Consider the following 12,657-nt stretch of genomic DNA (forward strand, 5'->3'; position numbering starts at 1 on the left):
TTTCTTCTTCTTTATGCAAAACATTATGTGAATCTTTATGTAAAACTTTATTTTATATGTAAAAGACTGAACTATAAAATAAAATTACAGTGAAATATGTTCAATCTTGTGGTTGAGACATGACCAAATGTGGAAAGATTTAAGGCATAGGAAGTCTGCTGCAAGGCATTTTATAGTTATTCACTCTAAAACAAAAACAAAAATTGCTACATCTGCAAACACACTTAAAACTGTACAATCTGAGTGAGTCTGGAGCACATTGTGATAAACAACAAATCAGCAGGAACTAAGTGCAGATGAATTGTTTTAGGGCTTTTCTTCCTTCTGAGACCAACAATGTGACTGTAAACTATAGCCATGCAGCTAGTCAAGGTCAGCATTTACAGTTAACATCATTATTGACTCATTTTGCCTATAGCAGAGGCCATATTTATCTATATAAGTATTCTCCTTCCATTATTCATTTCAGGGCAAATGTCTACAGCTGCAATCTTTAGTTGTTTCACTTGTTTCTTCTTTGATCATTCGAGTGCAGCTTATTGCCCTGCATGACTAATGAGATAACATTATTTGCCTTTGTTGATTCAAACACCTGAAGAACAACCTTTAAGAAGCCCAGAAGAATGTTTTTTTTTATTTTTATGATCATATTAATAGTTAACTGTTGCTACGAGCAATTTATGGCATAATTTATTGAATGGTGAAAATCCAGGAGACAGATGTTCTTTTTAAAAGGAGATATGATCCTACCATCTGTTTAATGCTTTGAACACAATGTTGTGTAATTTTTAACAAGTGAAAACTATTAAAGCACTTAATTTTTGTTTCATATTTTATTTTCTGCCAGCTTGTAATATGAGTTTTTGAATTTAATTTTAGAATGCGCCTCTTTGTGGCTGAAAAACAACCCTTGAATGAGGTGGAATGTGAGTTTCACCTTCTGTTTCCTAAAGATGCGTCTAAAATCTGCAGAGTGGGCAGAAGCTCTATCATCTGGGAACACACAGTGATTACAAAGCTGTCCTGTGAGAGAGCACACCTCGAGTATCGAACCTCCACAGAAGAAAATGAATCCAGACGCAGCAGTGTCACTGTTCTGACCTGCGCCATTTAATAAGATTCGACTGCGCTCTCTTGTGGGAGAAAGGGGCAAGTGCGGTAACATTCTGGAGACGTTAACAGCTAGGCCCTGCATCTAAAAAAATGTCGTGAAAGGATTCGATATTTTTTGTCACTCATTTCAGAAATTGAATCTCATATAGATTCATTACACATACAGTGAAATATGTAAAGCCATTATTTCTTGTAATTTTGATAATTATGGTTAGCAGATAATTAACCCCAGTCTCTTAGGAAATTGGAATAATAAATAAGATTAATGAAAAATTATATAATAAAATAAAAAAATAATAATTATTATTATATAATAATGTATAATTGTACCTGTAGTGTAGAGCATGCATACTTTTGTGCATGAATTACTGCATCAATGCGGCATGGTATGGAGGTGATCAGCCTGTGCTTCTGCTGTGGTTCTGCTGAGGTGTGATGTAAGCCCAGATTGCTTTGGGATCAGCCTGGTATCAAGCACAGAATTTGAACAAAGTTTAGGTACCTTCGGTAGTATGGGCAGGTGTCCTGCTGGAAAAATAATTCAGCATCTCCATAAAACCTGTCAAGAGAAGGAAGCATGAAGTGCTGTAAAATGTCCTGGTAGATGACTGTGTTGACTGTGGACTTCAGAAAACACAGTGGACTTCAAGCATCATGGATTCTGTGCCTCTGCTCTTTCTCCAGACTCTGGGATCTTCATTTCCAAATGAAATGCAAATAGTACTTTCATCTGAAAAAAACGACCCTGGACAATTGAGCATCAGACCAGTTCATTTTCTCCTTATCCCAGGTAAGACGCTTCTGAAATTGTCTTTAGTTCAGGAGAGGCTTTATCTCTGCATTGTGTCTCTTAATGCGCTGATTTCAGTTTCAGTTCAGATTTTTGAATAGGTTTTTCTTGCCAGTCCTCTCAAGGACACGCCGCATTGATGCAGTCATTCAAGCAAAAAGAGGCCCAAGCAAGTACTGAGTGCATTGAAATGAACATGCTTTTTAGAAGCCTGACATTTCTGTTAAAAAAATATTATCTTTACTGATCTTATTATATATGTATTCACATTTTTTGGGACACTGAATTTTTGATCTGCAAGCCATAACATGAAAATTACAAAAAGACATAAAATACTCTTTGAAAAGATGAACACACCTCTGCTTATATGTGTGTGTGTAATTGTCATTAACTGTAATAATTCAAAACTGTATAATGTAAAATACCTCAAATATGTTTTTTACTGCGTAACGATGACGTTTAAAACGGCGCATGCGCAAAGCCGCATATTTGTAACCTTACGCGGAAGAGCCTCGTTGCAAACATCTCCCTGATTTCGCCGCAAAACGTGTTGCATAAACTCGTCGTTACCCTGTTTTAGCTTTAGGATTTATTTATTTATTTTTTTTTACTTGCTGCTCCGTTAATTGTGCTGTAACTCTTCCTGCTTGAAAATAACCGTCAGTAAACTGTAACAAGCTCCCGAAAAGCTGAAGAAAATGCCAGCTCGGAATATTGTATCCCACGACACTCCTAACAGCAAAGTTAGGTACTCCAAGTTACCCACAGATGATGACGGCTACATAGATTTACAGGTAACCCATGATTAGGTGAGATTGACCGCTTTCATGTTGTTGGAAGAGATGAGCTCTGATCAATCCTCCTCAGTCGTTACAGTTGAATAGAATGCTTTATTTAACATCTCGTCGTTATCTTAGATTAATACCATAAGAGCAGATTTGAAACAGAAAGACTAAAACTGGAGCAGCTGAGGCAAACATTTCTTCGTTTAGAGCCTTTAAAAATATTGTACAGTGGTGTATTTGTTTTTCACAAACATGTTTACTGACAAAAGCCTAGCTGGGGAATAAAGTATGGATTCACATTGCAGGTTTTCCTAAAATATAACTTAAAAAAAAGATATCGCACTAAGGGAATAAAAACAGCTAACTCTGCTGTGCGTGTCTGAGTTGATTACATCACAACATCAGAACTTTAACTGGTGCAGGACTGTTGATATTCCAGTCAGAACTTTTCCGTCGTGTTGGTTCCCATATTTGCTACCAAAAAAAAATTAAACCGAGAAAACGTACTATTTTGTTTGCATCAACTTAAATTATAATAATAATCAAGTAAAAACACTCACATCCATTAAGGAGTTCAAGAGTATCATAAAAAATACCGAGAAGTAGAAATGTCATTGTCTTTCCCGAGAAGTCGCTGTGTTTGAATGGCTGTGCCATTCTATTTTATCATTCATTGTGTATTATATATTTGATTTATACAGTTTTGATTTGTGTGGTTGCTACCTTGACAAGGTCTCGGTTGTAAAAGAGACATCTGATCACAGTTTCTGGTTCAGTAAGGGTATAATTAAAATTATTTTAAAAACCTGTTAGAGATATATTACTGTACAGTGGCACTGCAAGCAGTCTCAACTCACTACTGATGCTACTACCTTCTTCAAACGCCTTCTGTTTGACTGGTAGTAGTATAGGTTGTGCAGTAGCTGAAGTCATGGTAGGGTTAACTGGTGATTGGACCTATTCAAAATTCTGCAGAGGTAGAAGGTGGTGCAGCAGTTCTGGGGGAAGCATCGCTGCGACCTGAAAATCATCTAAACAGAAGGCATTGATCATACCATATGTTTTTTTGTTTTTTTTTAACAACCTGGTTTAAAATAGTCTCTCAAGATTTTCGCTAATGAAATCTGGCCACTCCAGCCTGCTCTGGGCTTCTTGACTAACTGCAGCGTGGGATTTCATGAAATCCACAAGTTCTTCTCGAATACAGCTAAAAACAGTTTGCTGCAGTTCTACTCAATAGAAGGGAACATATTTGAAGCATAAAATATGATGAAAAACATGCAGATAGAGATAAAAACAACAAATGAATGCCGTCAGAAGAACACTGATCACTTGCGTTATTTTCCGCAGAGACATGTTCATTTAAAAACTTGTTAATAGGAGGATAGATTTTATGTTGCATATCATGACTCACAACATAATAGCAAGTACATTAATAAACAGACCATGAGATGCTGTTCTATACCTGACAAACATTCCTAAAGTAAGGTTGATTGATTGGCTTACATTAATTAAATGATAATGGTATTTCCTTACCCACTAAAATATATACATAAAAATTCTCTTAATTTCCAAACTCTGTTCACAGAAACATTTTATATAGTTCAAATTATTTCAGTCTTAGTTTTAAAATATTGTAAGAAGTTCTTAATCTTCATTCATATTTGTGCTGTTCTAAATTGAACCCATTAGAGCAGCGCATGAATCCTCAGTTACAGAAAACGTTCAACTATTAGTTCACTAGGAGAAAAAATGAGACTAATCTGACTAATCAACTCAAACACTTCACGCGGTCGGTTTGTTGGTTATTGTTATAATGGCAGCAAATGCTGCTTTTCATTGTCAACATGTGGCTTCAAATGCCTCATGAAACATGACAGAACATGGCTGTAAAGTTAGGGTAAAACTCTGATAGGCGTTTAATAGACGCTGTGCTTCTACTGCTTTCGCTTTTCAAGCTAGTTTACGTTTTCAGTTGATTCCTGTCTGTTTCGGGGTGTTTTGTGAAACTTAGATGACTTTGTGTGTCACACAAAAGATTTTGATTGCCCATTTCTCTTCCTCTGCAGTTCAAAAAGAGCCCACCCAAGGTCCCGTACAAAGCAATCGCCCTCGCCTCAGTGCTCTTTCTAATCGGCTCTATCTTAATCGTCATTGGTGCTCTTCTTCTGGCTGGATACTTTGGAGTTACTGTGAGTACCTTTTGAAAGCAGACATTTTGATCTTATGTTTGTACAGAATGTTACAAGCAATATTTTACATAAATATAATGTCACCACATGTTTCAGAACAGCGACCGAACAGTGCCTGTTCTGATCATCGGTATCATTGTCTTCCTGCCTGGAATTTACCACCTACGTATAGCTTATTATGCATCGAAGGGCTATCCAGGGTACTCCTATGATGACATCCCAGACTTTGATGACTGAACCACAATAAAGCTTCAGCTGCAGTCTTCCTACAATTGCATGCATTCATGTATTGCTTGTACTAAGTTTAAGATAGCTAAAAACATCTTAAGGAGTAATCGTTTTTGGAAATCAATGTTCTTGTTAGTATGTGAATGTGTTTGTTTCAGTAAATTATTAAAATGATCTTTTAACTATGCATTTGTTTAATGCCTTTTTAATGATTCAAGTGATCTATGTTTATGGTGTAAATAATATTTAACTATCAACCAACATCATTATTCTAAACATTTGAGTGTCAAAATTCTACCTTTTCTAAATGGAAAGAAGTGATTTATCCTATTATAATCAGTGCAATAGTTTGGCCTATAATATGTGTATAAGATCAAGAAAATAGTTTTCCACACTATGATCCTTACTGTTTATTAGCTAAAGCCGGCCGACTTTCCAGATTTGTTTTTTGTTGGGGGATTTCATGTGATTAATTCCGATCCTTTGATCTCCATATGGTGCACCTGGTCGCTCTGAGTCAGCATTATCAAACGGAGCTACCAAAGCAATTACACGCCTTTCCCCTGTCTGATCTCTGCTATCAACTTATAAATACCCATGATTTTGAAGCGACCAGATGAAAGGCCAACGCCATTTTCCATTACAGGACATCCAACTCACGTAAAAACGCTGCTGCTAAGAGTTGTACTTCTATAATCCCGTCAGATGCGAGGCGACCTGTTGCTCTCCAAAGGGATAATTCAAGGATTCTTTCTTGCTATTAATTGCAACCCCTCGATCAGTTACCAACCCTACCATACCTGGTATTAGTTGGATCGGATTATGCTCCGTAAATCAGCTCATGAACTTTTTTTTCCAGTAGAAAGGCAGGTTTTTCATTTGCCACTCACAACATCTCTTAAGAAAAGCAATAACCATATTGTTTACTAAATTATCTGCATTTTACAACCTTTTTATGTGTTGTGTTGTAGGTACATTACAGTAGTCTAGAAACCAAAATAAGGCAATGTCAAGATTTGGAAAGCTTACATTGATAAACAACTAAAGAATTAACAGTAATTCAATTCAGTTTTATTTATATAGAGCCAATTCACAACACATGTTGTCTCAAGGCACTTCACAAAAGTCAGGTACATACATTCCAATTAATCCTAATCATTGAACAGTGCAGTCAGATTCAGTTATTTATTCAAATTGGATAAAAAGTTTTTCTATCTAAGGAAACCCAGCAGATTGCATCCAGTCAGTGACTTGCAGCATTCACTCCTCCTGGATGAGCATGTAGAGACAGTAGACAGTCACTGGCGTTGACTTTGCAGCAATCCCTCATACTGAGCATGCATGTAGCGACAGTGGAGAGGAAAAACTCCCTTTTAACAGGAAGAAACCTCCAGCAGAACCAGGCTCAGTGTGAGCGGCCATCTGCCACGACCAACTGGGGATTTGAGAGAAAGAACAGAGCAGAGACACAAAGAGAACAAAGAAGCACTGATTCAGGAGTACTTTCTATGGGAAGAAAAAGTAAATGTTAATGGATGTAGCTCCTTTATTCGTTTCACCTAGAAAGAAAGAACAGATAAACTGTGAGCCAGTTTTCAAGGTTAGAGTCTGAAAGAGAGCACATAGAGTTAGTCACAGTAAAAGCTCAGTCAATCGCCATGTCTAGGAGAGAGAAAGGGTTAAACACTAAAAGGCAGGGCCATGTGGATCATCGGTAGAGGGTGAGCATTAAGTTGTTGCCAGCAGAAGCTCGGACGATTCCCCTCTCCTGAAAGGTGTCACAAGTAGACACAAAGCCAGGCCAGGTGTAGCTTCTAGGAAGAGAAAAGAGAGAACAAGGTTAAAAGCTGAAATAACAGCAAATAATACAAAATTGGAGAGTAGTGTGAGAATGTAGCGAAGAGGGTGAAAGTGGTCGTTATGTCCTCCAACAGCCTAAGCCTATAGCAGCATAACTACACAGATAGTTTCAGTTCAGATTATTTAGTTAAACGGCGCTTATTTACAACAATGTCGTCTCAAGGAACCCCACAAAGGGTCCCACTGATGGTCATTGTTATACTAAAAACCACAAGGATTGTGATACCTCTCTCTGTCAGACTGATTATAACCATTGGAAAAGAGAAGGGGTCATACAGATAGCAGAAATGGAGGGTGTGTTTGCACCTCAACCATAACTGAGCCGGTTTAGGCTAAACCTGACTCCCCCTTACTCCATCCAACAGGGAGGAAGGCTCCCTCTCTGATAACCTGAGCCACTCTAACTATAAGCTTTATCAAAAAGGAAAGTTTTAAGCCAGCCTTAAAAGTAGACAGTAGTCATTAAATTAGATTTTATTTCATTGGAAAGTTTTTCCTTGTTTTGATTGTTTCATTTTAAATACACATTCAATTTTCTAAATTAGACTTGCAAAATATTAAGACAATAGGATGGTAATGATTTTATCAATTCATAATGTTGCGGTTTTTCCTCAAAACACCATACAGTACCAAAGGAGATTAAATATCTTCGATTATTTAGCAATTTCTTGCCAAACAGATCTAAAGGTGTGCAGCGGTTTCTGATCAGTAGGGCTCATTGGGCTATCTATCAAGGTACTGTTCACTTTGAGAAATATAGAAAAATTAGGCTAATACTGATGTGGCAACATTAGAATCACGTTTTGTTTGGCCTTTGATGAAATCCATCCATCCATCCGTTTGCTATACCTGTCTCTGGTGTCTGTTCGGCGGGGTTGTTTCTGGCATATTACCGCCACCTACTGGTAGCAGTTCCGGCTCCTGATTGGTCACTTTAAATATAACGTAAAAAAACGGTCCAGTGGACCTGCCTATTTATTTTTGAATTAAAACTTTTAACATTTATCTTCTCATGGGAGAGCTTTAGACGTCATTTTAAGGTAAGGTAATTAAAAGCAGTGTGTGAACGCTTTGAAACTTACTGAATGTTTAAAATTACATTTGAATTTAAAATGAATGGGTTAGCCTGATTTAGGTAAAGAATAAACGAAGCCTTTAGCTAATAGCTGGTTTAGGTCTGCTAATTCAAAAAGAGAGGAAAATACAAGACGTGAATCTTAACTTTAACCTTTTCGCACATTAATTGTCAGTTATATGTTTGTGAATAGCAGAGGTCATTGTTTATTTAGACAATAAATACGTCTTGCTAGCTTCACCTTCCCTATGCTGGTGAAGATTCTCAGCCAACCAGGACATACGCAAAGATGGCCAAAATGTATAAAGTAAGGTGAAGGATTAAATAGTTATTATTACTGATATTATTATACATTTTATTGAAAATGTAGTGAAGATGCGTTTACTTTATAGCACATAGATTACTGTAAAGAATGCTAATCATGTTACGCGGCCGTTAACTGAAATGTAATTCTAACAAAAATTAAATAAGAACACTGTACTTACAGGAGGGTGTGATTAATATAATATTTGTGGAATGGTTAACTAATAATGTTCGGAGACTCTGGGGGACATATGTTTACATTTGCTGTAAGAAATGTGTCAGATAGATGCGTGTTTTCCTTTTGTTACAGTCGTTCCCACCGAAAGGCGCTTTTGTTTCAGGCGCAAAAGTGCCAAGTTCCGCAAGTTACACAGCGACTGAGGGATAAATGACGGAAGTATATTTATGTTCTTTCAAAATTAAAGCATTTTTTTATAGTGCAGGAAAAATGGCTCTTAGAACTACAGTTGTGACTAAGTGAATGTCATGTAAATTTGACTTTTAACATATTTTGGCTGCATTAGACTATTATTTTATGAATGAAAATGTAGCTAAGTAAGGGTAGGTTAAAAATAAAAAAATGAAATCTAATTATTATGTTACATTTTTATCCAGTAAAATCACTCACTTTATCCTGTTTGTAAAAACATGGCCCATAAAGAAAAACATACTGAAGAGCATTTATGCCGAAGAACATTTTACAATAGAATTTCATTGTTGTAAAATTTTCCAAATAACGTTAACTACAAATAATTTTTTACACAATAATTTGAGTAAGATAAGACTGTTTAACCAAATGCATGATATATCGGCATTAACTGTGGTATTGGCCGATGTTAGTAATTTTTTTTAACATTTTGGAACCAGTCTGATTAGTAAAACTGTGCTAATATTAATAACTAATATTTATTACCATCTTGTTGCTGTTTGCGTATGTGTTTCAGGAGAGGGAGGGTAGGGGGTTGGCCATGTGGTATTTGTTTAGGCATGTGACAGTGATATTGATGCTGTGCAGGACAGTAGGGTGTTTACCTAAAGCTGAGTAACAATGTCAGCAGTGTGGTTGTTTTTTCATGGTGACGAAAGCGTGTATATATATATATATATATATATATATATATATATATATATATAGTACAGACCAAAAGTTTGGACACACCATCTCATTCAAAGAGTTGTCTTTATTTTTCATGACTATGAATATTGTAGCTTCACACTGAAGGCATCAAAACTATGAATTAACATATGTGGAATTATATACTGAACAAAAGCGTGTGAAACAACTGAAAATATGTCTTATATTCTAGGTTCTTCAAAGTAGCCACCTTTTGCTTTGATTACTGCTCTGCATACTCTTGGTATTCTGTTGATGAGCTTCAAGAGGTAGTCACCTGAAATGGTTTTCACTTCACAGGTGTGCCCTGTCAGGTTTAATAAGTGGGATTTCAAGCCTTATAAAAGGGGTTGGGACCATCAGTTGTGTTGTGCAGGAGGTGGATACAGTATACAGCTGATAGTCCTACTGAATAGACTGTTAGAATTTGTATTATGGCAAGAAAAAAGCAGCTAAGTAAAGAAAAACGAGTGGCCATCATTACTTTAAGAAATGATGGTCAGTCAGTCCGAACAATTGGGAAAACTTTGAAAGCGTCCCCAAGTGCAGTCGCAAAAACCATCAAGCGCTACAAAGAAACTGACTCACATGAGGACCGCCCCAGGAAAGGAAGACCAAGAGTCACCTCTGCTGCGGACGATAAGTTCATCCGAGTCACCAGCCTCAGAAATCGCAGGTTAACAGCAGCTCAGATTAGAGAACAGGTCAATGCCACACAGAGTTCTAGCAGCAGATACATCTCTAGAACAACTGTTAAGAGGAGACTGTGTGAATCAGGCCTTCATGGTAAAATAGCTGCTAGGAAACCACTGCTGGGGACAGGCAACAAGCAGAAGAGACTTGTTTGGGCTAAAGAACACAAGGAATGGACATGAGACCAGTGGAAATCTGTGCTTTGGTCTGATGAGTCCAAGTTTGAGATCTTTGGTTCCAACCACCGTGTCTTTGTGCGGCGCAGAAGAGGTGAACGGATGGACTCTACATGCCTGGTTCCCACCGTGAAGCATGGAGGAGGAGGTGTGATGATGTGGGGGTGCTTTGCTGGTGACACTGTTGGGGATTTATTCAAAATTGAAGGCATACTGAACCAGCATGGCTACCACAGCATCTTGCAGTGGCATGCTATTCCATCCGGTTTGCGTTTAGTTGGACCATCATTTATTTTTCAACAGGACAATGACCCCAAACACACGTCCAGGCTGTGTAAGGGCTATTTGACCAAGAAGGAGAGTGATGGGGTGCTGCGCCAGATGACCTGGCCTCCACAGTCACCAGACCTGAACCCAATCGAGATGGTTTGGAGTGAGCTGGACCGCAGAGTGAAGGCAAAAGGGCCAACAAGTGCTAAGCATCTCTGGGAACTCCTTCAAGACTGTTGGAAAACCATTTCAGGTGACTACCTCTTGAAGCTCATCAACAGAATGCCAAGAGTGTGCGGAGCAGTAATCAAAGCAAAAGGTGTCTACTTTGAAGAACCTAGAATATAAGACATAATTTCAGTTGTTTCACACTTTTTTGTTCGGTATATAATTCCATATGTGTTAATTCATAGTTTTGATGCCTTCAGTGTGAAGTTACAATATTCATAGTCATGAAAATAAAGACAACTCTTTGAATGAGAAAGTGTCTCCAAACCTTTGGTCTGTACTGTATATATATATATATATAAAATGTTTGATATCGGTAAATATCGGTTATAGGCCATAACAGCAATATTAATATTTGGATATCGATATCGCCCTGAATTTTCATATCAGTGCATCCCTAGCACACATATACTACATTATTGTTAGTTTATGAAGCTAAAGCAAACGGTGGAAAAATAATGCTGTTAAAAAACATATAGCAATCAAAAGAAAACATGTTATTCAATTCAATTCAAAGATACTTTATTGATCCCCGAGGGGAAATTAGAATAGATCATATTGATGATATGATCTTACACATAGTTAACATGTTCTAATCCTTTACAGTCTAATCTTGTCATGTTGCTGATCTCTGTTACAAATACCTGAAATGCACCAATCAGCCCTTTCCTGATTTTAAACACCAATTTAATTTTCTTTTGCTTGTGTATCATTTTTGTTTTCCTTCGGTGTGTTTATATTTTGTTTATCTAAAAACTATAATGCATAGAGTTAGTAGTTTGAAATGCAACGGAAAATGGCATAATTACAGTATAATTCCCATTCATGCACCAAAGCGCATGTCTCTGACTTCATATTTTACTCAGCTGCATCAAAGATAGCTGAATCTCTTTGTACTGGTGCGTTTACGGGATAACCTTTATTTTGAAAGTTCAAACGGGAAGTCATGTGGTGGTGCTGGTGTGTGACTCGACAGAAGTGTTTACAGCCGCTGTAGTAGAAGGAGGGATGATGCTAATGAGAGGAGGGACACCGCGGGCACGGAATCAACAGCAGCGACCTTACTATCCCTGCGGCGTGCTCTCCTGGTGAGTCCTGCGCATGTTGGATCGCATACGACGACTGGAAGTCGCTTCTTCTCGTTTAAATATCTAAAAGCACTTTAAGCAAGTTTGGACTAAGAAGAATACTGCAACAAAGTGCAGTGCCTGGAAAGTTTATATTGATTTCAAATGGCCTGAGGTCGGATCTTGTTAAGCGATTATAAATATCTGGTTTTCCCGAAGACGCAAAGAAGTTTGCGGGACGTCTGATCACCATGGAGGATTAAAATTATTTTCAGTTTTTTTTCGCATTGAATGTTAAAAATGTATCTACCTGCGCCCCGTTCCTCCTGATTTTGGTCCAAGTTTGTTTTTAACCACAGCTATCTGTGGCGATAATAGGAATGGACCATTAAACTTGGTCTGCAAGAAGAGTCTTAGAGAAAAGGATTCATGGATTGAGATATTGAACTTTCAGCTGAAGTGTAAAGTGCCTCATGAAAGGTAAGGAACAACTAATAACTTGAATCTGGACCTCAGCAATCAGTGAGACTGAATTTGTCCTTCAGATTGGAAGGTCTATTGTTTAGCCATTTAAATTATGTCCTCTTCCCTGATCTTTTGTTTGTTGCATGTTAATAACTACTCATACCTAATCTTGCAGTAGCATTGGCTGCCTTTCCACAGCTTAAATATTCTCAGTAACAGCCATGTGGACAATTTCAGCATTGTTTTAAATATCTTGTTGTTTTGGGTATCATATGTACTACTTGTAATCTCCGAGTGA

The 12,657-nt window shown here is 37.5% G+C and overlaps 2 protein-coding genes across 5 annotated transcripts in view; both read left to right on the top strand.

The window, feature by feature from the left end:
* Positions 1 to 2,393: 2,393 nt before the first annotated feature.
* On the top strand, positions 2,394 to 5,295 carry tmem230b (transmembrane protein 230b). Its single transcript, XM_047382063.1, has 3 exons — positions 2,394 to 2,697; positions 4,758 to 4,880; positions 4,977 to 5,295. The coding sequence occupies exons 1-3, from the start codon at positions 2,602 to 2,604 to the stop codon at positions 5,115 to 5,117; spliced, it is 360 nt and encodes a 119-aa protein (XP_047238019.1). The 5' UTR covers positions 2,394 to 2,601; the 3' UTR covers positions 5,118 to 5,295.
* Positions 5,296 to 7,904: 2,609 nt separating this feature from the next.
* igsf9b (immunoglobulin superfamily, member 9b) overlaps positions 7,905 to 12,657 on the top strand; it is a 40,990-nt gene continuing 36,237 nt past the window's right edge. For 2 of the 4 annotated variants that reach the window (XM_047381602.1, XM_047381603.1), the window contains exon 1: positions 7,905 to 8,008. The gene's annotated coding sequence lies outside the window, so the exon portion shown is untranslated. Of the gene's footprint in view, positions 8,009 to 11,911; positions 12,375 to 12,657 lie in introns of those variants that run through there. The other 2 variants (XM_047381600.1, XM_047381601.1) reach the window with 2 other exon arrangements.

This window comes from Girardinichthys multiradiatus, chromosome 12 (genome assembly GCF_021462225.1).
Source record: "Girardinichthys multiradiatus isolate DD_20200921_A chromosome 12, DD_fGirMul_XY1, whole genome shotgun sequence".
Classification (NCBI taxonomy): Eukaryota; Metazoa; Chordata; class Actinopteri; order Cyprinodontiformes; family Goodeidae; genus Girardinichthys; species Girardinichthys multiradiatus.

Excerpts from the sequence above, each read along its gene's own strand:
- tmem230b (XM_047382063.1), top strand. The coding sequence starts at position 2,602 with ATGCCAGCTCGGAATATTGTATCCCACGACACTCCTAACAGCAAAGTT. Across the intron at positions 2,698-4,757 it reads ACGGCTACATAGATTTACAG|TTCAAAAAGAGCCCACCCAA; the intron begins GTAACCCATGAT and ends CTTCCTCTGCAG. Across the intron at positions 4,881-4,976 it reads CTGGATACTTTGGAGTTACT|AACAGCGACCGAACAGTGCC; the intron begins GTGAGTACCTTT and ends CACATGTTTCAG.